The 27,337-nt window shown below is 40.8% G+C and overlaps 1 protein-coding gene across 1 annotated transcript in view; it reads right to left on the reverse strand.

Moving 5' to 3' along the window:
- RYBP (RING1 and YY1 binding protein) overlaps positions 1–25,926 on the reverse strand; it is a 78,250-nt gene extending 52,324 nt beyond the window's left edge. Inside the window, exons 1-2 of the mRNA XM_055414330.2 lie at positions 25,801–25,926; positions 24,935–25,060 (exon numbers count right to left, since the gene is read on the reverse strand). Coding sequence (XP_055270305.1) covers positions 24,935–25,060; positions 25,801–25,832 — 158 coding nt within the window. The 5' untranslated portion in view covers positions 25,833–25,926. The remainder of the gene's footprint in view (positions 1–24,934; positions 25,061–25,800) is intronic.
- Positions 25,927–27,337: the final 1,411 nt, after the last annotated feature.

The following is a 27,337-nucleotide window of genomic DNA, read 5'->3' on the forward strand; positions in this document are numbered from 1 at the left end:
ATCCCTGGTCCAGAAAACTAAGATTCCACAAGCTGTGCAGCACCCCCTGCGCACCACTCCCGGCCAAAAAAACCCCCAATATCTCAATAAATGCAGTAAGAAAGCAACATTCATTCACTGTAGTAATTTTCAAAAATCTAGCAAACTAAGGCTTCTATTCAACACTGTACTATTCAACACTAAGACTCTTGCCCATGGAGTAAGCAGACATTCTAAAAAGAGCAAAATAAAACTGTCTTTATTCAGAGTTTGCATGACTGTATATGCAAAACATCCCAAAGAACATACCAAAAACATTACTAAAATAAGTGAATACAATCATCAATTTTATCTCTGCTGCTAAGTCACTTCAGTCGTGTCCGACTCTGTGCGACCCCATAGACGGCAGCCTACCAGGCTCCCCTGTCCCTGGGATTCTCCAGGCAAGAACACTGGAGTGGGTTGCCACTTCCTTCTCCAATGTGTGAAAGTGAAAAGTGAAAGTGAAGTCTCTCAGTCATGTCCGACTCATAGCGATCCCATGGACTGCAGCCTACCAGGCTCCTCCATCCATGGCATTTTCTAGGCAAGAGTACTGGAGTGGCCTGCCATTGCCTTCTCCGAATTTTATCTCTACCTACTAGCAAATACTCATTAGAAAAGATCCTGATGCTGGCAAAGATTAAAGACAGGAGGAGAAGGGGACGACAGAGGATGAGATGGTTGGATGGCATCACAGACTCAATGGACATGAGTTCAGGCAAGCTCCGAGAGATGGGGAAGGACAGAGAAGCCTGGCGTGCTGCAGTCCACGGGGTCACAAAGAATTGGACACAACTAAGCAACCGAACGACGACAATGGTTCAGTACTATCTACCCACAGTTGCAGGAATCCTTTAGGGGTCTTGGAGAGTATCACCCATGGGTAAGGGGGGAACTACTGTGTATCATGAAGCAGTGGAAACTACAGTCATCACGCTGTGCATTACACATCCCTACTGCTTATTTATAATTGAAGTTTGCACCTTCTGACCAACTCTTTCAAATTCTCCCTCCTCGATGAAAGATACTATTAGGAAAATATAAAGCTACAGACCAGGAAAATTTTTTTAACAAAATCCATATCTATGTAATATAGATGTATAATATTTTGTGTATTATCAAAATACCTATCTGATAAAAACTGTTATCCAGGATATATGAAAAAATTTAGAAGCTCAGTAACAAAGAAACAAAACATTTTAAAATGGGCAAAAAACTGAGTTCGTTTTATCAAAGATACATGGGTGAGTTACATAAGCAAATGAAAACAGGCTTATCCTTATTCATTAGTGACATGAGAATAAAAAGCACGATGCAGTACCATTACAACCTACTACTCAAAACAAGAACTGGCAATACCAACTACCGAGAAGGACACCCTAAAATGGAATCCAATACTGCTGACATGAGTACCAAATGGCACTTCTGGGATGATGGAAATAATCTTTCTCTTGACTGTAATTACAGAACCAAGTTCAGACATATACATGAAAAGTTCTGATACCACTATATACAAATACCACAACAAACCTGATTTTTAAAAAATCCTCATGTATTTTAAGTATTTTGTCTAAAACATTTAAATCTTTTCAGTTCTCCATTCAGAAACTCCTTTCATCATGTCCTTGTAGATGGCCTTCTGATGAGGAGTCTCATATAAGCAGCTTCATCAAACATCAGCTCTACAAGACAAGGTGAGCTGTCCATATTTCTAGACAGTATGTTTCTAATGAAAAGAAATGTACAATCTGATGAGCTTCAAAAAGAGAAGAAAAGCATTCTACCTCTGTAAAAGTATTTCCAGCTGTTGCACAATTGCTTATAAATAAAGTCATCAAGGGGACTTCCCTGGTGGTCCAATTGTGCGGATTCCAATGCAGGGGGCCTGAGTTCAATCCCTGGTCAGGGAACTAAATCCCACATGCTACAACTAAAGATCCCACTGATGCAGTAAAGATCAAAGATCCCGTGTGCTACAACTAAGATCCAGAGCAGCCAAATACACGATAAAGATGCTTTAAAAGCCAACAAGAAGCATAAACAACATGAAACGATTCAAAAACAAAGGACATCTTACAAAGGGAAGGGAAGTGGATATCATACAGATGGTAGCTTAAGAAAAAAAAAGCACACCAATCTCTTTTACATGCTTCCCACTGAGGGAAATTAGATGGGTAAAGAACAGAAACACGTCAAGAGAAAGCAAGTTACACCCTGAAACCCTCATCTCAAATAAGAAAGAACCCATCAAGCAACCAAACCATAGACTTCCAAAGATAACATCAATAGTGGAAGAAGTGAAGAGAATAATAACACTTAAGTGTAGACACTGTAACTATAAAGCTTCTAGAATATGATCTGAGAAAACTATAGTGAGGATATTTGGCAAAAATTTCTTATATGACAAAAAGATTATAAAAGAAATTAAAACTTCATCAAAATTAGTAAATCTTTTCTTCAACACACTTTCAAAACATATATCCAAATTGAGAATAAAGAACTCCTCAAAATTCAGTAAATCACGCAACCAAATTTTAAAACAAAGATACAAAAAAAGAAAGAACTTAAAAAAAAATACACAACAACTACACACATGAAAAGAAGCTCAACAGCACTCATTATTAGAGAAACAAATTAAAACCACAGTGAGATACCATTAGAAGTCCTCTATCAGCCTAAGATTAAAAAGACTGACCACATCAAGGTAGGAAAGATGTAGAGCAACTAAAACTCTCATCACCTGCTCTGGTAATTTAAAACAGTATAATCACTTTGAAAGCATACGTCTACACTCAAGACTTCGTCAGAAAATGGAAACTCAAACATCCATCAACAGGTGAAAGAATTTAAAAAAAGCAGAATATGCATGCAATGGAATATTACTCAGCAGTCAAAAGTAATAAATACCGGTGACTCTCAAAATAAGCAAGCTAATTCAAAGAAATCAGACCCAAAGAGGCACATAGTGTATGATAACATTTAGATAAAACTCAAGAAAATGCAAGCTAATCTACAGTGACACAAAGCAGATTAGCAGTTGCCTGGAGACAAAAATGAGCAAAGGCAATTACGAAGGGGCAAGAGGAAATTTTTAGGAGTAACAGATGATCATTATCTTCTTTACGGTGGTTTCCCCGTTTATATTCTTTAAATGTGGAGTTTTTTATATGCCAAATACACCTTAACAAAACTGAGAAAAAATAAACACAAATGACAAGATGTTGTGCTTTATTTCCTGACTGCAGTATAATACTCCTTAGTTTCTCCTAAATAATACAAAGGATTATGTATAACACACAGTTTACGCAGAAATTATATGTTAGTGTACAAAATTTACACAACTTTTACTGTTCATCATCTTTTAAAATCAAGAGATAAAAATCTAACTGCTTAGTACTATTTGATGATACATTCTAGAAATGCTACAAACAGATCATCTTCTTGTAGAGCAGAGTTATTTTCTCACTAACTTAAGTATTTTCAAAATACTCTATATTCATTCCTAGTAATCTTAACTGGCAATAGAGCCTGACATTTTAGCTGTAAATTTAGTATCAATATGATCGTTACCATTTCACACACACACACAACACACCCTATAAATTATAACATGCATCTCTTCAGAAACAATCTGCACTGCCAGAGTTTCACCAAGGCATAGAGTGGTTTTCCTGATGACTGGAAGAGACCATAAATCAAGCCTGTTTACAGCTTCCTGTGATTTGGGGGTCACTATGCTATTTCTCATATTCCCTAGATACAGAAATCCTCTTTCTATGCTTACACCAGTATCTGGTACAAACCATTTTACGTCCAGCACAAGAAAAGATATGAAAGGAACAAAAACACAGCCAGGCTGAATCTACCTAAAGGTCAGTTATCTAGTCAGCTCTGAGTCTGGAAAACTCAGAGGTAAGCAAAGAAAAGTACTAATTTATCAATTCCATTTGCCATAAGCCTTTTTTGGTCCAATTCCAGGGCTTGGGTTTGTCTGGTGTTTTATTTGGGGAGTTTTCGGGGCGGGCGGGGGTGTATGACAGCAGTGATAAAAAGGCTGAAACTAAAATCATTAAAATGAACTTGGGAGTTAGATGAGGAAATTCTAAATCATGTAAGACAACTAAAAACTGATGAATTCATCCCTCCACATTCATCACTCTTATTTTGCTTCATCTCACAAAGCAGAAGTAGGGGAGGCCAACAATACTGGTTTCTTTGATTTTAAATACTGCCAATGGAATGAGTTACAAATGTCTTCATTCACAGGCAATAAAATATATTCCACAAATATTTGCTAAACTGAAGGTCAAATTATATAGCCAAGAACAGGACTAGAGAAGTCTGATTTATCTGCACACTACAAATATTCTGACTATAAAGAACAATTCATAAGTTCAAAAGCTTATTCTTTAAAGGAAAGAAAAAAATACAAAGGACACAAAAAAACCTACATACTATAATTCTACAATCCAGGTAGGTTTATTCAATTACATAAAAGTAAAAGACTTGTAAAATGAAATTCATAGCAGCCACCACTATAAGCCAAGTTAGAAGTTAGTTCTGACCTATATAGAAAATCTCATCCATTAGCACCAGGGTCTGAAAAAGTTTAAATGACACAAAAGTATTCAATATATATTTGTCATTATGTCAGAGTTTGAAAGGTTTTCCACTTCACCATACTGCCTGTAACATTTATAATGTAAATTTGAATTTTACTTTAGAGACATTTGAACAAGAACTACAAACAAAAATTTTTGAGGTATTATTTCATATAAAACTATATAGACCCTAGATAAAGTGAAGGGGAATGAGAAAAGAAAATCAAGACCTGTTTACTCGCAAAATCACTGAACTGGTAACAAAACAAACTCTGGTGACAGCAAAACAAAACTAAAAAGGACGTTTTAGGATTCTATTAGTCACTGAGAAAAACAAAGCAATATCCTTACACCAATTTTCTGTGACAAGGTTACAAACAAAATTCTGAAAATACACCTTCGAAACCATGGAGGAACACAATGATTAAGTACTAGGATTAACTCTAATACTAAATTCAGCTAAAGTTTCCCATCTACTGATCAGCCCAATTGTTGTATACTAAAATTATTCAATTTTTATAGGATATTTCCTGCTTGTAAATATCCTCTAAAACTAGGTATTAAGTTTCCATGTTAACATCTGTTTAGAAACTTTTAGTCTCTATTTCCACTGAGAATTTAGTCTCAAAATTCATGCTCCAGTTATTAACTGCTTATTACTAGCTAACAGGTTAATTTAAAATGTAACAAATTCATTTACCGAAACGTAATAATGCATCCGGAGAAGGCAATGGCAAGCCACTCCAGTACTCTTGCCTGGAAAATCGCATGGATGGAGGAGCCTGGTAGGCTGCAATCCATGGGGTTGCGAAGAGTCAGACATGATTGAGCGACTTCACTTTCACTTTTACACACTGGAGAAGGAAATGGCAACCCACTCCAGTGTTCTTGCCTGGAGAATCCCAGGGACGGGGGAGCCTGGTGGGCTGCCGTCTATGGGGTCACACAGAGTCAGACACGACTGAAGTGACTTAGCAGCAGCAGCAGCAACAATAATGCATCAGGAAAAATATCTTCTCATGTGAAAATCAAATATGTCTAAATTATTAAACAATTCAAAAAATTCTCTAGTCCACCTCTTGAAGATCCTTTTGCAAAGACAAATACAATCATACTGAGTCCTACAGAGCTGCAAAATTTCTAGGAAAATAAGACTTCATGATCTTGTCAATTTTAATCCACCTTTTCCTCCTTCAGCCATACTCTTGAGTCTAGACCCTCTAGTCACTTTTTTACAACTTTCAAGATAACTGTTTCTAAAAGCTTAAGCCAGCAAGCACAGAAAAGAATGGAATTTAAGAGGTGGGTATTCTTTAGCTCTCCTGAGAAGGATCATCTTTTTAAAACAGACACCACTACAGAAGAATTCTATTTTGCAATCAATTGTTGTCTCAACTGTGAGCAGAAAAGCACGTATCAACTTGAAAGGGAGAAAATCAAGAGACCTAGCTTAACAGTAACAGACTTGCAAAGAATAAATGTAAAATTAGAAACTAAAGAGGGGGAAGTAAACTAGGGTTGGTAGTGTTTCCCAGTCACTTACCAAGGTTTTTTTTTTTTTTTTTCTTAAATGGACATGTGCAGAGAGGGTAAACCAATACTCTACAATTATTTTAAAAAGGAAACAAGATTTAAAAAAAAAAAAAAAAGAGAGATTAGGAAAATGGATTACACCCTAGAGGGTTCAATGAAGAATACAACAGCAACAGCATAGAAGACCCTGCCTCTGAAAACGTTAACACACTGTGCATGCTCATGAAAGCTTCAAAAGTAAACTTGGGTAACAAACACAGGTTCTGATACAAAATGATGCTATGTTAGAAATGCATACAAAGTGCTTCAATGATCACAAAAGAAAAGAATCAAGGAAGGTTTCCCAAAAGAGTTTACAGGAGCTGGGTCTAGGCAGCTGTTAAGAGTCATTAGGCAGCACAATAGCACGGAAGAACATGTTGAAGGAACACTAAGTCTGACTGGAAGGTGCATGATAAGGCGTGGCAAGGATGAGCGGGTGGGTAGTAGAGAGCCAAACCGTGGTGGGCCGTCTATGTCATGTTGAAGGAAACAAGTCAATACCTCCTTGGGCAACAAGGCAACGACCAAGAATTCTAAGCAGATAAGCTACATCAGCTACATGTTTTCTGGACACGTGACATAACTGGCAGACAAGTCTCAAGGCTAATGCAATGGTCCAGGTGCAGGTCTCAACCACAGGCTTGTGATTAATTAAATGCATAATTAAATAAAACATTAAATGATCAGGAACTAAATTAAGGTAGTAACAACAGAAAGACAAGAGAAATAAATCAACAGAATTCTGTATCTGACTGCTACAGGTGGGTGTCTAAATTCATATATTTGAATTGCATAGTAAAATAGATGGCAGTGCCATTTTCAGACAAGACTAAATAGAAAACAAAAGGAAATCCTATGATGTTGGAAGATCCAAGTCAAGTGTAACTGTTATTTTAACTTCCATTAGGAATGTGAACTCTAAGATTCATTATCTGTAAAATGGAAATATAACTACATACACACCATCGCCTGGAGAAGGAAATGGCAACCCACTCCAGTGTTCTTGCCTGGAGAATCCCAGGGATGGGGGAGCCTGGTGGGCTTCCATCTATGGGGTCACACAGAGTTGGACACGACTGAAGTGACTTAGCAGCAGCAGCAGCAACACACCATCGCCACGTAAGGATTAAATGAGACAATGCATGAAATAAACACTGTGCCTGCTATATGTTAAATGCTCATTAAATGGTGGCCCTTATCAACATTATTGGGTTGAGTGCAGAACTGATCAAGTCTCTGAAGAGCTATATCCCACTGTCCTTCCTGTTACCCCCAATGAAGCTCCTTCTGGATCTGTGTTACATTTACAGTTCCTTGCTCACTCGATAAAGTTGTCCAATAAACGCTAAGCATGAGAAAGTCCAAAGTACACCTGTTCTATTAGAACCCAGCTTTGCCTTGGGGTATGATGCAAGCGTTAACTACTTTAGTAATAATTCAAACTTAAAAAAAAAAAGCATCAGCAACATCTTATTGAGGTATAGCTGATTTACAATGCTGTGTTAATTTCTGCTGTACAGCAAAGTGATTCAGTTATATATGTGTGTGTGTATGTATACATTCTTTTTCATATTCTTTTCCATTAGTTTATCGCAGGGTATTAAATATAATTCCCTGAGCTATACAATAGGACTTTGTTGTTTATCCATTCTATAAACTTGTTCTTTTAATCAAATGCTATAACAAAGAGTAAGTAAGAATACCCCTAGGGCTGCAGTACACCGGTCTTTACTTAGCAAAAAAAAAATATCTTCCACACTAGGTGTTCTGTCAGGAAGCACTTATCTTAAAGATCCTTAATAGGAGATTAACTGAATCTAGTGTTTTGGTCAGTCTGCAATGAGCTTAATTTATTTGGCAAAATCAGGGACAAGGATTTATTAACTCATAAATGAAGAATTTCAAACTAAAAAGATTAACTATAACTTAAATAGGAAACTACATAGCCACATATAAACTCGACAATGCCAGAAAGTTTTCACAAATAAAGAACTCCTATTGAGAGATTGTGAAATGTGCATCCAGTGTTATATCTTGTGGGTGGAGGGTGAAGATATTACAAATACATTATTTTCCATGTATTTTAAGACAAGTGTTTGGCAACCATGATATTTAAGGGTCATTATATTATAAGCTACCAAAACTGACACAAATGACAGTTATTTCAAAATTGGAGGAAACACAGACATCATTCAGTTCTGTTAATTTCAGGGTATTTCAAGTGTTAACTGCAACCCAGTTTTACATTCCAACCTTGTACACAAATCTGTACGTATCTGTTATTACAATATATTATTTTTTTAATTATATAACTGGAGCAGCAAACACTGTGTACAGTGAAACTTGTAAGAAAGTCTAGGCATTAAGACTGCCCCTGACAAAATAGAAATGTTTGAAACATGACTATATCAAATTTCATCCCCAAAGTCAATCGGAATAACTACATCCCACAATTCTCACACCCCTCCAATAAAAGAAAACAAACACTGAAGCAGAATTTCATGCTGCTAAGTATCACCAAGATCAGAAATGATGACTCTCTTGTAGTGCGAGTTCTGATGGGTTCTTTGTGTAAGATTTATAGCCCTCAACCTACAGTAAAGATAATATAGACAGGAAGAGAGGCGTTGTCAGGTAAATCATACTAAACCAAAGGAAAACTATCTGAGAAGGCAAAGAGAAAACTAAGGGGCAAAGAACATCTCACCTACCTCCCCCAGTTATCACTCTTGTCCTGAGCACCAAAACACAATTCCCCTTCTTATAAACATGCTTCAATGATGTACACCAAAGTACTCGTGTGAAGATGACTTGATAGCAACAAATTGGAGGTCCTGTGACTTCAATTTCTTAATCGAAAAAACCAGAAGTTCCACAATGCACAAAGTGAAAAGAATCTACAGAATTCTACAATTATAACACAGAAACTGAACACCTGATGATACATGTTCCACCTGACTTCACCCAGGAGAAGACTGCCTTCCCCTGCACCACTGCCTCGAGGGTCAATCATTCACAAACTCGTTGCCTCTCACCGCTGACTTTTAATGGTGGCATGCAATGTTCTTTCAAAGAATTGTGTAATTTTCTGAGTAAGTCAAGCGATGAACAGCACTTCAGACAAACAGCACTTCAAAGAATATGATTTTAAGTCAGCATATAGCATACTCTTAGCCCATTTTTATGGGTATATTTAGCCAAGAGATAGAATGATAAACCCTCAACTTTATGAGAAACATCACAACGAGCAAAATATATCACCTAGTCTATACAGGCTTATATTAACATTTTACAACATAGGTGATCTGATTCAGCTAGTAACAATGACAGGCTAATTCTGAGAGGTAGCTATTCAACTCACATTTTGTCACCACCCTCTCCTAATTTAAATGGCCCTAGACGAGGATGATGTGTTTCTCCCGAGGTGGAAAATGTGGAAGGGAAAGAATCAAAAGAATATAGTTAGAACTCTTTGGTATCATATTTGCCTGTTTAATTACATTCATTTTTCTATTTCTTCTTTTCTACTAACTTGGGTATGAAATCAAGAAAGTTATTTCACTTTTCTGAGTCTCAGCTTCCTCAACAGTGAAAGCTGGAATAACAACTACCTCTCAGGATTGCTCTGAGTACAGCACTGGGAAAACAGACATAAACCTGGTATGCAAAATGTAAAGTACTATGCAAATACACTGTATTTGAGGATATCATCTTAGAACTTACAGTCCAAATGTTTGAGTGCCTCATGTAGTATTTTGCACATAAATGCTCAAATATTTGTCCATTCTTTCAGCCGTAATTTAAAAGTTAGAGCCCCAAACTTTAATTCTGGAACCAAAGATTATCTCATATACTTCTTACGTATTTATTCACTAGTGATAGAAATCAGCTGTGCCTTTAGGATGGTTAGTCTTTTAATTCAATACACAATCTATTGGAATATTAACATTGCCACTAGTTATATACTCCTTAACAGTATGTGTTCTATGCCAGATCCATATACATTCACTCATCTAATCCTTAGCACGCTCCTACGGAGAAGCTACCATCCGTAACTGAAAAACTACAGCACAAGTTAAAGTCACACACCCAAGATCTCAATATTGCATATGACAGACCTGATGGGACTCAAACTTAGGTCTGATGCCAAAGCCCTGACTTTCAACTACGACTGCTACTACTCTCCAATATGAGAGCCACGAGGGACAAGTGCTATTGAACACTTGCAGCGCGGCTAGTCTGAATTGACTCGTGCTGTAACTGTAAAACGCACAATGGATTTTGAACACCTAGTATGAAAAAAGAATGTAAAGTATCTCACTGCAATTTTATATTGATTACAAGCTGAAATCATGATTTCGCTATAATAGATTAAATAAAATATATTCTAAAACTAATTTCACCTAATTTTATCTATTGCTATTAGAAAGTTTAAAATTACTTGTGGCTTATAATGCATATACTGGACAACACTGATTTAGAATATCATACAGGACTTTGTGAATCAAAAGAGCACAGTTTTTTAAATGTTTTAATCTTTAAATTAATTTTTATTGGAAATTGGAATATAGTTGCTTTACAATGTTGTGTTAGTCTCTTCTGTACAGCAAAGAAAATCAGCTAACAAATACAAATTGGGTTGACAGAAAAGACCATTCAAGTTTTTCTGTACCATGCTATGGAAAAATCTAAACAACCTTTTTGGCCAGTCCAATGTATTCCCCCATGTATTCCCCCCCACCCCTTTTGGATTTCTTTCCCATTTAGGTCAACACAGAGGACTGAATGGAGTTCCCTGTGCTGTTCAGTAGGTTCTCATTAGCTGTCTATTTGACACACAGCAGTGTACATGCATCTCCCAGTTCATCCCGTATCTCCTGCCCACCTTGGTATCCCGTCTGTTCTCTGTATCTGTGTCTCTATTTCTCCTCTGCAAGTAAGTTCATCTGTACTGTTTTTCTAGATTCCACATATAAGCAATGTTATAAGGCAAGAGCACAAGAAAACTTTAATTTATAAACACAGTATGTTTTAGAGCACACAGGTATTTTCCCACCTTAACAGCTGTTTTCATACTAAGTTAGTTTAACTAGGGCTTCCCTGGAGGCTCAGTAGTAAAGAATCCACCTGCCAATGCAGGAGACACTGGTTTGATCTCTGATCCAGGAAGATCCCACATGTGACGGGGCAATTAAGCCCGTGTGTCAGAACTACTGACCCTGTACTCTAGAGTCCTGCAACCGCAACTACTGAGCCCACGTGCTGCAACTACTAAAGCCTGCATGTCCGAGAGCCTGTGCTCCACAACAGGAGCAGCACCTGCAATGAGAAGCGTGTGTATCACAACTAGAGTAATCCCTGCTTCCACAGCTACAGAAAGGTTGCGCAGCAATGAAGGCCCAGCACAGACAAAAATGAGTAAATAAATAAAAATAAACATTAAAAACACTAAGTGTAATCAATATAAACAGAATTTTAAATTTCCTTAACCTAAAATATGATTTTGCTTATTTAAATTTCAATTTCTAGAATTAGATAATTATTTTTAAAATTTTCTATCATGAACATTTGTTTTTCCAACTACAAAACTGATCCTGGCTCATTAATACTACAGAAACCACAGAAAAGCACACATACAAAACAATCCCATCATCCCACCAAACAAAATTAATATTCTGATCAGTCATTCCTTTAGGTATGTATAGAAGATGAAATTACATGAAATAATATTTAATGGGGGATTACACTGTTTATTTTATAACTCGCTTTCTCTAATAAATTAAAAGCATTTTTTATTACATATTATTTCTAATTTTTTTTCTTAAATTTTTGTTGTTGTTCAGTCACTAAGTCGGAGAAGGCAATGGCAAGCCACTCCAGTACTACTGCCTAGAAAATCTCATGGCTGGAGGAGCCTGGTAGGCTGTAGTCCATGGGGTCGCTAAGGGTTGGACACGACTGAGCGACTTCACTTTCACACATTGGAGAAGGAAATGGCAACCCACTCCAGTGTTCTTGCCTGGAGAATCCCAGGGACGGGGGAGCCTGGTGGGCTTCCGTCTATGGGGTCACACAGAGTCGGACACGACTGAAGTGACTTAGCAGCAGCAGCAGCAGCAGTCACTAAGTCATGTACAACTCTTTATGATCCCATGGACTGCAGCATGCTAGGCTCCTCTGTCCCTCACTATCTCCTGGAGTTTGCTCAAATTAATGTCCATTGAGTTGATTTTGGAGCCCAGGAAAATAAAATCTGTCACTGCTGCCACTTTTTCCCCTTCTATTTGCCATAAAGTGATGGGACTGGATGCCATGATCTTAGTTTTTTTAATGCTGAGTTAAAATTTGGAAAGAATTATATATTCATAGGAAGTGGGGAAAATAGTACAAGGTCCTATATAACACCTTACCTAATTTCCTCAAAATTGCATCTTCTTGATTATGGTACAGTATCAAAACCAGGAAATTTACATTGGTATAATACATGTAAACAGTTCTATGCCATCTCATCACACATGTGAATTCATGAAGCCATCACTACCATCAAGATTCAGATCTATTTCATCACCACAAGTATCTCCCTCTTGCTATCCCCTTTACAGTCACATCAATCTCCCTCCTTTCCCCATCATCCCTAATGCCTGACAACCATTAATTCTGTATTTCAAGAATGTTAATAGCATCCTACAATAGGTGACCTTTGGAGACTGGCTTTTTTCTCTCAGCACAAGGGCCCTTTGATATCCATGCCAGTCGTATGCATCAATAGTTTGCTCCTTTTTAAGAACTGAGTAGTAGTACATGGTACGGATGTACCATTCACACTCCGAAAGAAACTTTTCTTTCCAGTTTCAGCCTATTACAAGTAAAGCTGCCATGGACACTTGTGAACAGATTTTGTGTTAATACAAGTTTTAATTTCCCTGGGATAAATGTCCAGGAGTCAAATTCCTAGTTTTGTAAAAAAAAAAAAAAAAAATGCCCAAATTTTTTTTCAGAGCAGCTGTACATTCTACAGTCCCACCAGTGTATGAGAGATCTGAAAACATTTTTAAGAGGTGCAAAATATTTATAGCTATTTGACAGTTTCTAACAATTTCATGCTGATTCCTACGTAGGTGACTTCATTTTTTGTTAAGATGATGCCGTTAGTATATATACACAAAAACTTTTGCATACGGATCACATAAATTCCTATATGATAAATTATTGGGTAACGAGATACAAATATTTTAAAGGCATTTGCTACCAAATGCCATAATGACCTTCAAAAAACTTTAAATCAACATACACACCACCCACCAATGGCCTGTGAGAATGTTCACTTCCTAGTCTCACTAAAATATCTTTTTCCATCTTTAATTTTTTACTTGCAAAAAACATCATCCTGTTTGGTATATATTTGAATAATGGGAAGGTTGTATATACTTCCCCCATTTCATGACTTAATACGTAGTAGTTCCATAAATTATCTGTTCATATTCTTTGCCAACATTTTACTGGAATGTTGGTGTATTGATTTTAAGACCTGGTTCTGTCTCTCTGACTTATGGTGCAAAGAAAGTGGTGTTTAAATAAATATATGTGAAATTCAACCCAAGTGTTAGTAACGCAAGATAATCACTGATTTTAGGATGCAAAAAATAAACTAGTTTACTTGATATGGTCCCCCAACTTATCAGTACTCCTATATTCCACACAATGTGGAGGAATCGACACTAATTCCAGCTCTGGATTTTAAAATATGCTTCTTAGAATGTCATCACTTAAGTTCGCTTTAAATGCCAAGACATAATTTTTCCGTAACAAACATCAAAAACAATCCTCATCTTCATGAGGACTGGCTGGTTTCTCTTTAAAGGAGAATTTAAGGTCATCTAAACCAGTTTTCACAGTATGCTCCCTAGACCAGCAGCATCAACATCACCTTGGAACCTGTAAGAAATGCATTGCTACCCCAGACCTACTTAATCAAAAACTTAAGAGCCTACATATGAAATCGTATCTGTTCTTAGAAAGCAGTCACCAGGTTTGTTTTCTCCAACTAACTTCCACACATTTGATATTTTAAGACCCAATAAGCTGATTAAACTGGCATCCTACATCACCCTTTTAATTTCTTGTCCCTTCCAAAGGCTTTTGAAGTATTCTCTTCAACTGTATTGCTAATGATCTCAAATTATAGAGAAAATGTTATGAGTAAGTTTTAACACGCTTCTTTGACATCCCCCCTTCCTAGTTTCTTTTCCCAGTCAAAGGATAACCTACATAGATTTTCTAAATTGACTGAGGGAGAAAAGGAGAGGAGCAATAAAGATCTAATTATATTTAAAAATAAAAATTTCAGCTGTTTATCCTGTGAAATCAACTATAGACGGTCCTCAACAATGGCTAACAATTGAGGATTTTTCAACTTTACGATGGGGCAATGTGATACAAAGTCAGTAGAAACCACACTTCAAATTTTGATCTTTCCTTGGGCCAGAGGCATGGGGTATGGTACTCTCTGGTGATGCTGGGCAGAGAGCAGGCCCCGCAGCTTCCTAACAGCCACACTATCAGCAAGGCAAACAACCGATGCACTTACAACCATTCTGTGCCCAGACAACCATTCTGTTTTTCACTTTCAGTACACTATTCAAACATTACATGAGACATTCAACAGTTCATTAAAGAATTGGCTTTGTGTTAGGTGATTTTGCCCATCATTATTAGGCCATCATAAGCGTTTTGAGGTGTTTAAGGTAGTCTAAGCCAAGCTGACCTGCCTCTTGAGAAACCTGTATGCAGGTCAGGAAGCAACAGTTAGAACTGGACATGGAACAACAGACTGGTTCCAAATAGGAAAAGGTGTACGTCAAGGTTGTATATTGTCACCTTGCTTATTTAACTTATATGCAAAGTACATCATGAGGAACGCTGGGCTGGAAGAAGCACAAGCTGGAATCAAGATTGCCGGGAGAAATATCAATAACCTCAGATATGCAGATGACACTACCCTTATGGCAGAAAGTGAAGAGGAACTCAAAAGCCTCTTGATGAAAGTGAAAGAGGAGAGTGAAAAGGTTGGCTTGAAGCTCAACATTCAGAAAACAAAGATCCTGGCATCTGGTCCCATCACTTCATGGGAAATAGATGGAAAAACAGTGGAAACAGTGTCAGACTTTATTTTTTTGGGCTCCAAAATCACTGCAGATGCTGATTGCAGCCATGAAATTAAAAGACGCTTACTCCTTGGAAGGAAAGTTATGACCAACCTTGATAGTATATTAAAAAGCAAAGACATTACTTTGCCAACCAAGGTCCATCTAGTCAAGGCAATGGTTTTTCCCGTGGTCATGTATGGATGTGAGAGTTGGACTGTGAAGAAGGCTGATCGCCGAAGAATCGATGCTTTTGAACTGTGGTGTTGGAGAAGACTCTTGAGAGTCCCTTATACTGCAAGGAGATCCAACCAGTCCATTCTAAAGGAGATCAATCCTGGGTGTTCATTGGAGGGACTGATGCTAAAGCTGAAACTCCAATACTTTGGCCACCTCATGCGACGAGTTGACTCACTGGAAAAGACTCTGATGCTGGGAAAGGTTGGGGGCGGGAGGAGAAGGGGACGACAGAGATTGAGATGGCTGGATGGCATCACCGACTCTGTGGACATGAGTTTGAGTGAACTCCGGGAGTTGGTGATGGACAGGGAGGCCTGGCGTGCTGTGATTCATGGGGTCGCGGAAACTCGGACACGACTGAGCGACTGAACTGAACTGAACTGAAGCCAAGCTGTGATATTCGGCAAGTTAGGCATTTTAAATGCATTTTCAACTTTCAGTATTTTCAACTTATGATGGTTCTGGACATAATCCCATTTTAAGTCGAAAAAGGTCTGAACTTCTGATTTCTGAGTTACACAGGGGTTTATTTGCAATGCCTTTACTGAGAATTCATCTTTGGCATCCATCTGTGTCAATCACTGCACAGAACTGAAATTATAGCTAAATAAATAAATGAGTGCGTCAAGACTTCAACTTAACAGCACTAATAAATTCAAATAACAGTAATGTATACCATGTACAAAGTGCAACTATCAAGTTATGGGTATGTTAACACAGTGGAGAGCAGAGCGTAACATTTTCAACAACACTTAAGATGCTCTGTAGCCATTTTTAAACTGCCTTTAGGTGCCAGCTTACAAGCACACTCACCTAGTTCCTTGGTTAGTCGCTAAGTCATGTCTGACTCTTGCAATCCCATGGACTGCTACCTAGTTACTTATCACACCTCAGAACTGGTTTTACACAACATGACTGATCCTCTGCTTCACTAGGAGACTTTTCCATGACTTTTGGCAGCTTTAAATCACCAAATGTGCAACAAAAAGAGAAGAATGGTCACAGTTATTATTTAGGTAAGTGTGCTAAAACTCTGAAGCCCAAAACCACTCGGGAAGTACTTTAAATGCACAGGCCAGGGTCTCTGAGGTTACAGTCTGTGTTTAATTTCTAGAACATGTTTAGGAAACAAAACCAGAAAACGAGACTACTTCTTCTTAAAGACATACTTTATAAAGACAAATTTCCCCTAATTCAATAACTTTACAGACAAAACACAAGCCCTAATGTGCAAGAGTATGTCTCAGAACTCTTTAACTGGAACAGCTTTAAAGGCAACTCCGATTCAAATTTCCAGTCTTCATCTATTCTATATACATTTACTGAACCCCTACTGAGTGCCTGACACTGTAACACACACAAAGAAAGACCATGCCCTCAAAAAGGTGAAAACATAACAGAGGTAATCAAACAAAAATACAGTTCAAATGTTATGAAGAGGTATACATGACTGTAGGGCACTGGAAAAAGACTTCCCAAGACGTCTCGAAGGACAAACAGGAGCCAGCCAGGCTTAGGAAGGAGACACATTTGAGAAGAAATCTAGAGGAAAAGAATGTGTGGAAGTATGGAGATGAGACAGTATGGTCCATACAAGGAAATATCAGGCAGTTTGGAATGAAAGACACAAGTGCTGCGTGTGCAGGGCAGACGGTGTGGAGGCAGGCTGCATCCAGAAATTCTAAAGCAACAGGAAAGGATCAGATCAGAAGCCCTTTGTGATGGTAAGGATTTGGACTTTACCCTAAGAACAATGAGAACCAGGAGATAATCTAAGCTGTCCAAGTGGCGAGGCCCAAGAACCAGTTGGATCTGTTTGTCACGTGTATTCATGAAATACATGGGGGTGGTGACAGGTGGTTAATAAACAGTATCTGGGGATTATCAGGCTGTAAAGAGAAGTGGGAAGGTACCGGTGACATCTGAGTGTAAACAGTTAAAAAGGAGAAGGCACAGAACTAACTTGTATCAAATTGTACAACAAACCCCATATCAAGAACCAAAAAGGCATAGTTTAAATCTCAGGTTCAGTGAGGAGGTCTTCCCCCAAATACCCCTCAAAACAGGGTCTCCACCTCCTCTAAAACTCACTTGCGTTCACAACCACTGGTCATCTTTCTACAGTCTTATCTTTTCAAGAAGTTTGTTAGGTTCCTTCAGAGCAGGAATTTTCTGTTTATTTAACCAATGCCTTGAAATATAAATGATTCATGAACAATATTACTTATGACAGTCAAAAGTTTACTCTATTTATATACTCTAGAAAGTTTCACATACCAGGTTTTCTTCCTTTCACCTAATGATATGTGGATTTATGCTGCTGCTGGAAGGAGATGACCAAGTTCAAGTATGAAGGTAATGAACAGAAGCTGAAGAGAGTCTATCTCTAGAACGTGTTAGAGGTCTGCATGCAGAGTTAAACACTTAAGATATTTGTACAATAAAACAGCACTGGTAAAATAAGCAAGAACCACACACAACATGAATATTCACAAACGTAAGAATGAGTGTAAGAAGCCAGACCCAGAAGTGTACATACTGTAAAGTTAAAAGCAAGCAAAACTCATCTCCAGTGTCAGAAGTAAGCACAGGGTTGGGATGGGGAAAGTGACTGGAAGGGGGCCCAAAGGGCTTTTGGGGTCCTGTTAATATTCTGTTTCTTAATCTGGCTGCTAGTTACACAGGTGTGCTCTCTTTGTGAAAGTTCATCAGGTTTTACAATTATGATTTGGGCATATTCTGTATGTATGCTACAGTTCACAAAGTTCACTTAAAAATAAACAAGCCAAAAAATAAAACAACAGGAGAGCAAATGATAGGAAGTATAAAAGATGTCACAAAGAGAAAAGGCCCTGGCAATGGGGCAAGAGGGCAAACGAGAACTGTAGTGACTGCAAAATGGTTTAGTTCGAGTTGTAAAGAGGACATCTGGAGATCCACGATTTCCTGAAGTACTAAGGACTGTGTTAATGCTGATAACTAGTTTGCTAAACTACATACAGTTAGTTGGAATTCCTTCAGCATCTATGAAAGTACACAATATATGATGCATGAAAAAATAACACATAACTGAATCCATTTAACATCTCCTATTCGGTAATAGTTAACCCTTAAACAACATGGGTTTGAACCACACAGGTCCACTTATACACGGAACTGTTCAATAAACACATACTACAGTATCGCACATACCATGGCTGGTTGAATTCACAGCTGCAAAACTGAAGACAGCCTGCAGTGCAGGAGACCTGGGTTCAATTCCTGGGTTGGGATGATTCCCTGGAGAAGGAAATGGCAACCCACTCCAGAACCCTTGCCTGGGAAATCCCATGGACAGAGGAGCCTGGCAGGCTACACTCCATGGGGTCACAAGAGTTGAACACAAATTAGCAACGAAACCACCACCACCAAGGCAGGTCCTGGAACTAATGCCCTTTGGATACCGAGGGACAACTGTTACGTTAATTTCCAGCTAAACACAGAGGCACGGGAATCAGCAGCCCTCATCTCCCAGTTGTTCAAGGGTCAACTGCAACAGGATATACTGGCATGCTAGCTGGCCAGACTTTAGTCTACGAGTGCAACTAAAAGTTTAGTCTGGGTATAAAGGCTCCAACTCTATAAACTGTCCCCAACCAAATGAGCTAACTGGTGCAGGTAAACCTCCAAAAGAAAAAAGTTATGCCCTTGTTTCAGAAGAAAGCAGCATCAGTGTTGCCTAAAAAGGCCAGGGTGCATCTCAATATTGTCTATAAGGCAGTTGCTCCGCCCAATTCTCACCACTCCAGTTCCCTATCCTGCTCCAATTTCCTGGGAGCACTGATCTCCAGCTGAAACGATCTTTCTCTTCTGTCCACTTGTTTATTTTCTTTTCCTCCCCATTGTACTTTAAGCTTCATGAAAACAAAGACCTCATCTGTCTGTACACCATGGACACAGAGCCCAGGCGACTGTGTACTCAATAAAAGACTGTCCATCACAACTACCCAGGTAATTTATTGATACTTTAAGGTCACCAAGTATACATATGATCAAGTCAGTACCATAAGATCAGTTAAGTCCAGTGTGAAAGCAAACACAAAATAAATTATCACTTCGTTTCTGGGTTAAGAATAATCTCTAAACCTGTACCCACTTTTGCACCAACTATGAGGCTGAAATGTTTAGCAAGGTTTGATGATTTTGAAGATGAATAATTTTCTATGTACTTTATGGAGAAACTTTATGAAAAGGCTAACACTAAAAACCAGTGCGGGGAGTCCCTGGTGGTTCAGTGGTTGAGCATCCACCTGCCGAGGAAGGGGACATGGGTCCAACCCCTGGTCTGGGAAGAGCCCACGCCGCAGGGCATCCTGCAACTACCGAAGCCGAGGCACCCTAGAGCCTGTGCTCCACACAAGAGAATCCACCACATTCAGAAGCTGGCTCACTGCAATGAAGAGTCGCCCCCACTCTCCGCAACTGGAGAAAGTTCAAGCATAGCAACAAAGGACCCAGGGCAGCCAAACATTAATAAAAATGGTAAAACTTAAAAAACAACAAAAAAACACCAATGTGGCCTAAGAGGCAGAACCGCAGTGGCAGATGACCCAGAACTATGCTTTGGAAAGGAAGCCCTGCTCCACTCTAGGTGAGGCCAGAGTGGAGAGGAGACTCCCCAGCTTTCTGGGAGTCTTCCTATCTGAAAAGTATCACAGGATGATGCACTTCTGAAGCTTTCAGCAAAGACGAAAACGTTTCATGTTTCACTAAATATGTGCATCTTCCCCCTAAAACTTCTAAAGAACTTCATGACAAGTCAAGAGATTCTGAATTGTCAGAGTATCTGAATTTAACGGGAGAAAACGTCCAAAGTTACAACTGCAAAGAATCAGGGAGTTCCTGGACAAGAGAATTATTTTACACAGACAACTGAGTACTACCAATTCCCATTCAATATCCTGAGTACCAGGCTTTTTTTCTTTTCTTTAAGGCCACACCACTTTATTACACACCTAACCTCACTTTTACTCATCTGTAAAAGCTCTAAATAGAGTACATTTTTCAGGGGGATAGTACTCAGTGCAGCACTATTATCAAAGCGCCACTAATCAAGAAGAGCTGCAGCAGTAATTTTTATTTTACAATATTTATAGATAATTGCATTCAAAGAATTAACAAAACCAAAAGTAAAATACATTTATCAACATGTCTAGGAAGTTATTACTCTGTACAATACTCAAGAACTCCAATTTAAAAGAACAACGGTTAGGTAAATTTGTGAGTTTGTGGTTTTGTTGGTTTTTTTTCCCTTTTAAAAGTTGATATCCTCTTTCATGAGATTTGCAAAGTGGGCTGGGAAATACTACTTAGGCTATCACCTAGGGAAGGGATACTATTTCTTCCCACTCACCACCACCTTCCATACACACTCCTTTATTTTCTACCTTGAAAAGCTCAGGGTACATCAGCATGGTGGGAAAATGAACATTTCAGCTGCAGGTGCCTCAACTACTGAAGCCCACGAGCACTAGAGACCATGCTTCACAAGAGAAGCCAGCACAATGAGAAGCGCAAGCCCCCCAACTAGAGAGTAGCCCCCAATTGCTACAACTAGAAAACCAGCACAGCCAAAAATAAATCACTCACTAGATAATTTTTAAAAAATGCACCACAGAACAGGCATAAGGAAGCCATTCACAGCCATAGAAATGTTCTAAAACTGGTTTGTGGTGATGGCTGTATAGTCAGTTTTTAAAATTACCTAAAATCGCTGAGTTAAAAACTTATACAACTGGTGAATCTTATAGTATGTCTTAATAAAGTTGTTTAAAAAAAAAGAGTGAAATGAAATAGTTGGGAAAAGGAGTGCATTTAAGAACTAAGGAAATGCAAAACAAATCCAAAATAAAGATTTCTACTGCCCTCTGAATCTCCAAGTAGCCAACAAAGTATTGCCTCTTTCTTCCCTTCACAGATTCCTTTGGCGCTTCTGATCTTTCATTCTGCTCTATGCTGCTACAAAAAAAAAGACCTTCTGAATCACTTTCATGACTCTACCTGCAGAATTAAATTTATCTGGTACACATGGCAATAACAGTGAAAGATGGCAGGTAATTCTGTAGAAATCAATTCTTCTCCAGAAGAACTGAAGGGAGGGGAATTCTTCTAATTGATGCCCAAGCCAGATTGCTCAGATCTCCTGTAGCTTTTTATGCATACCCCTCTCAGAGCCTTTATAACTTGGATTATGGTCATTCCTATACACGTCTTACCAACCTTCTAAAAAAACCCCTTCCTGTCTTCAATGTCTTGAGCAGTAATCTTTCACATCCTAGTAACTTTAATAAATGTTCTTTGGATGGGTGACAGTATTTTCCAAATCAAACGGAAGAATGTCAATTCTATTCTCAAAGAATACAGTCTGGATCCTACTGGACTACCATTAATTCAAAGCTGACTTCCTTACTTGATTGGCAGACAGATGATGGCAACAACAATGACATGAATGATGAACAAACTCCAGAATTACCACTAGCTACCCAACTGTCAAGGCTGTCATAAAATATCAGCTCAGAGCACTAAAACCCAATTTCTATACCAGTCTGCAGACTGAAGTCCTTTAATTACTTAAAAATTGTATCCAAAACCCAACAAGTTTTCCACTGCCATTAATAAAACGTGATTTAAACTACACAAGGCATGGGACTTCCCGAGTGATCCAGTGGCTAAGACTTAACATTTCCACTGTAGGGGGTGCCAGTTCGACTCCTGGTCAGGAACTAAGATCCCACATGCTGTGTGGCAAACATTTTTGTTTTAAATAAATAAAATTATAAAAGGCAGCAAATGTCAAACCTTTGTTGTATGAATTAAATTACAAATAAAAAAGGCCCAGGGAAACGACAAAGCAGTAGTAACTAGTATCACAGAGAAATTAGCCAACAGTAAATACACTGGATAGCACAGGACGAAAACCTGTGAAATTCACCCTTCTACATGAAACCCATTCACAGCATCAGTTCAGTTCAGTTCAGTCGCTCAGTCGTGTCCGACTCTCCGCGACCCCATGAATCACAGCACGCCAGGCCTCCCTGTCCATCACCAACTCCCAGAGTACACTCAAACTCATGTCCACAGAGTCGGTGATGCCATCCAGCCATCTCATTCTCTGTCGTCCCCTTCTCCTCCCGCCCCCAACCTTTCCCAGCATCAGAGTCTTTTCCAGTGAGTCAACTCGTCGCATGAGGTGGCCAAAGTATTGGAGTTTCACAGCATAGGAAGGCAAAAATGTTATCTGCCTCCTTATTAATGACTTTTAGAACAGTTTTTTATAAAGATTTTTAGATCTAACACAACAAAATACTGACAAAAACCAACATGAAATTAAGTGATGTAAAAGTATCATGAGTTGGTTAAGAATCTAAATCCTCAGATCTCTTAAATCTGTGTTCAAACCCTACACAACCACAGACCTCAAAAAATCATACTCTTAAAGACAATAGGTGAGTATCATGTTCCTGAAATATTTACATTATTAAGAATTTAATATATTTGTTTAAAAAAACTTAATTCTAATGTTGTCATCCTTGGGGCTGAAAAAATTTTAAACATCTACACTGTTTTTAAAATCAACACCTTCCACGTGCTTCCAAAAGTTGATGAGTCAGATTTTTTTTGTGATACATGTAGAAACTGAAATGCACTTTGTTATGCGATAATTATTCCCAGCAATACACTGGATGTAAACTTCTGAATTTGCTTTAAGTTTCTCTTCACCAGTAAAGTTCTCAAGTTCTTAGGAGTTTCCTAGTCATTACTTTAACATCATCTACGGTAACACTCAAAGCAAAACCACAATAAAGAGGTTTGGCCTCTGAGGGATTCTACACGTAAAAAAACATTACTCAAATAAAATACAATCACTATTGCTTTAAGTAACAAATACATTTCTAAACTTTCATGTCATTTGATGGAATTCCCTACTTTAAGTAGCAAAACAAGATCTACTGAGCTCCCATTGGGTGTTTTTAACTAAATCTGCTCTATAATAATACCAAATATTGATATGAATTTACTTTAAAAAGTACCTATGGGGAAATACTTATAGCCCTGGAGTATTTTTACTTAAAGGTCTCATTACTTACAGTCAGTGAAATTCACAGAAGTGTTCCACCAGTAATTGGACCAATTCATCCCAGTTACATTCTTCAGATTGCTCAATATCCTATTTATCCCAGGTATAAACAACGCAACCAAACCCTAACAGGACACATTCACTTAGTCAAAGAACAACATCCAGTTAGAACTGTGCAGTACTACTACACGGTCACGATGGTAACATTACCAATTAAAAAACAAGTACCTGATGAAATGAGGCTTCTAGCAATCAACTTTAAAGATGCACAGGAAAATCACTCATTCCATCTTACTTTCACACACACACACACACACACACACACACACTCCCCCAATGTCTGCCCATAAAATGACATAAAGAATAACTTCAAACTAAAATCACTGAAACAAATATAAAAGTGAAAAGATGACCGAAAGTCTTAAAAAATCAGCTTTGACGTTTCATTCAAGTATATCTAAACGTTAAATCTGAAGTAGTTCAACTCGTTTTGATACCATACACTTTACTACCTTCACTAGAATGAAAAGGAATTCCTTCAACATTCTTTTCATTACAATAAAGCTCTAAACACAAACTTCAGTATAATCACACTATTCATTACACATTTTCCAAAAATCCGTCCTCCATCACCATCCCTCATAAGCTAATCAGAAAAAACAGACACACACAAACTGGCAGTTCGGTCTTTCAAAAAATGCACTTTATCAAACCCCACCATTTATTGTCAAGTGCAAGAGGGGAAGAAAAAAAAGACAGCTGCAGTTCAAGACAGGAAAAGCACAACAACCCCGTTACTGTACAACCACCACCAAAATTCTCAGTGAAGAGAAAAATATATCAGGATAGGCAAATTAAAAACACTCTGCACATGGCAAAAATAAAAGGTCCAATGTCCTACAATCCATAGCAAAAGCACTGCTTCCTGTCTTTTGGAGCCAATACCAATAAGCCAATGGATACAAGTGTCAAATAAATCCAGTGTCTGTTTGAAATAAGACGAAACCTGGAAAAATTCTCTCCCATAAATCATTCAGTGAACACGAGGCTTTGCACCCAACATGAAATTACACACAATCAAAACCACACATCAACCCCCCCCAACCCGCAAATGCAGAAAAAGCTGTAATCAACAAGTTGGAAAGAAGGTAGGAAGTAGAGTTCACAACCCTCTCCCCAATCTTGATTTTTAAAAAAAAAAGTCCTTTAACAAAAGGTAACAAGAGATCTTCAAGTACCTGGTGGAGGTGCCTTTCCTCACATCGCAGATACTGCATTTAAAGGCTTCGGCGCTGTTTCTGAAGGTGCAGACGCTACAATCCCAAAAGCCTTCGTCTGCGGCAGGTTTTGCTTGTCTTTTTGGCCTTCAGAGGAGTGAGGAGTGGGGGAAAGGGGAGGGAAGAGGGAGCAGGAAAAAGGGGGAGCGACAGCAAAAACACAGGCGCTGGTGAGCCGTCGTAATTTCCCAGGAATCCGGCGCTGGAAACTTCGCTAAGACGACCACCCACCCACCCTTTTCGGGGCCGAGAGGAGGGACCGGGGGAGGGGACGGGGCGCCCCCACCGGCACCCTGCAGCCTCCGGGCCCGGGCTGCGCCGCCTCGCACAGCAGGCGGCGGCGGCGCCCCGGGAAGGGCCGCGGCGGGCGCAGGAAGCGGGCGGACTTGTGGACTTGAGCGTGGGGCTGGGGGGGCCGGGAGGGGAGCCGCGGGCCGGATCTGGAGGGGGCGCGCAGGGGCAGCCCGAGGCCGGCGGCGGGGAGTGGGCTGGCTCCTTCCCTCTCCCCTCCCATGCTCGCGCCCTCCCTCCCTCCCCACCTGGTTAAATCTCCCTTTGTCTGGGAGGAGTGGCGGCGGCGGCGGCGGAGGGCGGCTGAGGAGGAGCCGCCATGGCTGCGGCGCGCACGGCCGCCGGCCCCGAGCGGGAGCGACACCGCCTCCCGCCGCCGCCGCCACCGCCCGCCGCCGCCGCCTCCCCCCGCCCCCGGATCTCCATCTTAGCAGCGCCTCCCCCCGCCCCGGGTGGCTCCGGGGCCTAGTCGTCGCCGGCCCCCGCCCGCCCCCAGCCCTCCCGCCCCTTCCGCCCCCTCGGCTCGGAGCAGGTACCTGGTCGGGCTCTTCTTGTCGCCCATGGTCATGGATGGGCTGCACCCCCGCCCCCCCAAATCCGACACCGGCGCTGCTCGGAGGAGAAACGCCGTCCGGGGAGTCGTCGCGGACCGGCCCCCCTCCCTCCCCCGCGCCCGCCCGCCCGCCCTCAGCCGCTGGGGCTCGAGCTCCGGCCGCCGCCGACGCCGCCGCTGCCAGTCTCCGGACGAGACTAGTCCCCGCCAGCGCCGCCTCCGCCGAGTGACTGACGAGGGGCGGGGCCGGGCGCCGCGCGTCACTCGCCGGGCGGCCAATGGGAAGGCGGCGGCCGGCGCCGCGAGGGCGGGGGCGGGGCGCGGGGGAGGGCGGGGCGTGGTGGACGTGGGCCGGGCCGTCGGTGTGCGTGCCCCGGAGTGTGTGCGCGCTTGGGGCGCGCGTGCCTGCCGGTGGCCCCGCGGCCCGGCGTGGCGGAGCGTGCGAGCCCGGCAGGGCGCACGTGGCCGCGCCCGGGGACCCACCTGGGCTTTGGTCCCCGCGCGGCCGCCCCGTAGGGCTGTCGCCGGGCCCCGGGCCCCGAAGCCACCCCGGGGAAGTAGTTGGACGCAGTTTGCGCGAGCCGGTGGGGCTTTCAACCGCAGCGACGCTCGCAACGCCTCGAGGCTTGCAGTGCCCCCGGAGCTGGCAGGGCCTCTTTTGGCCCGGGTTCCCCCGCTTCCTTCTGCTCCTCCGCCACGCGGAGCTTTGTACCTGCTTCTCGTAAATTCCCTGCCTCCAGTCGATACACCATCCCGAAGCCCCTTCCCAAGCCCTTGACGCAGGAGGGAACTGTGCAGAAGAGGTGTGCCACAACTAAATGTCCCCCAAGGCCCTACACTCAGCTTCTGCTTGAACCCCCCAGAGCCTAAGTGGGGCGTTTCCCTGGGGAAGTTACTGTTCAAATGCCAGCAGCCACATGCCAGCAGTTTAAACCTGTGCCTCAGTGCCATTCTCCTCCTTTGGTTGTTTGGCGAATTCAGGGACGTAATGCACGAAAAGCAAGCAGGTCAGTACCTGGCACTTGGAAACGACCAACAGAAAGTAGTGGGTTGAGAACTATTATAACTGGGCCTGGGTTGTGCACCATTTCCCCTGCTTTAGAAGCTTCTTGGAGGCCAGGAACAAGTAGTACCCTTTACTTTTTAGCCTGCTTCAAGAACGCTTGCCAAATTGACTTGAACGTGACTCAGGCCCCTCTGCCCTCAGGCAATGGGGAATCATGGTAGAGGGAGGACCCAGATGATAAGATAAAAGGCTTGACTGGGCTGAAGCCCTGGGTGGGGGTAGGGACAGGGTCAGAGGATGATGCTAGAAATTGAGGCGTGGGGATAAGGGCGTGGAGGGAAAATAAGAGGGGCCCTCAGCTTCCGCTGAGATAGCTCCCCTCCCCCCCAGTTTACATGCAAACACAGAGTGGGCTGCTATAAAGGCTGCCCTATGAAAGCGTTCCAGGGCAGGAGACCAGGGAAGCTCACTTCCCTAAAACAGAGTACCCACGGAGCAAGAAGTCCTAGGATCG

Source organism: Moschus berezovskii, chromosome 24, assembly GCF_049115385.1.
Source record: "Moschus berezovskii isolate FMDL1 chromosome 24, NW_MosBer_1.0, whole genome shotgun sequence".
Taxonomy (NCBI): domain Eukaryota; kingdom Metazoa; phylum Chordata; class Mammalia; order Artiodactyla; family Moschidae; genus Moschus; species Moschus berezovskii.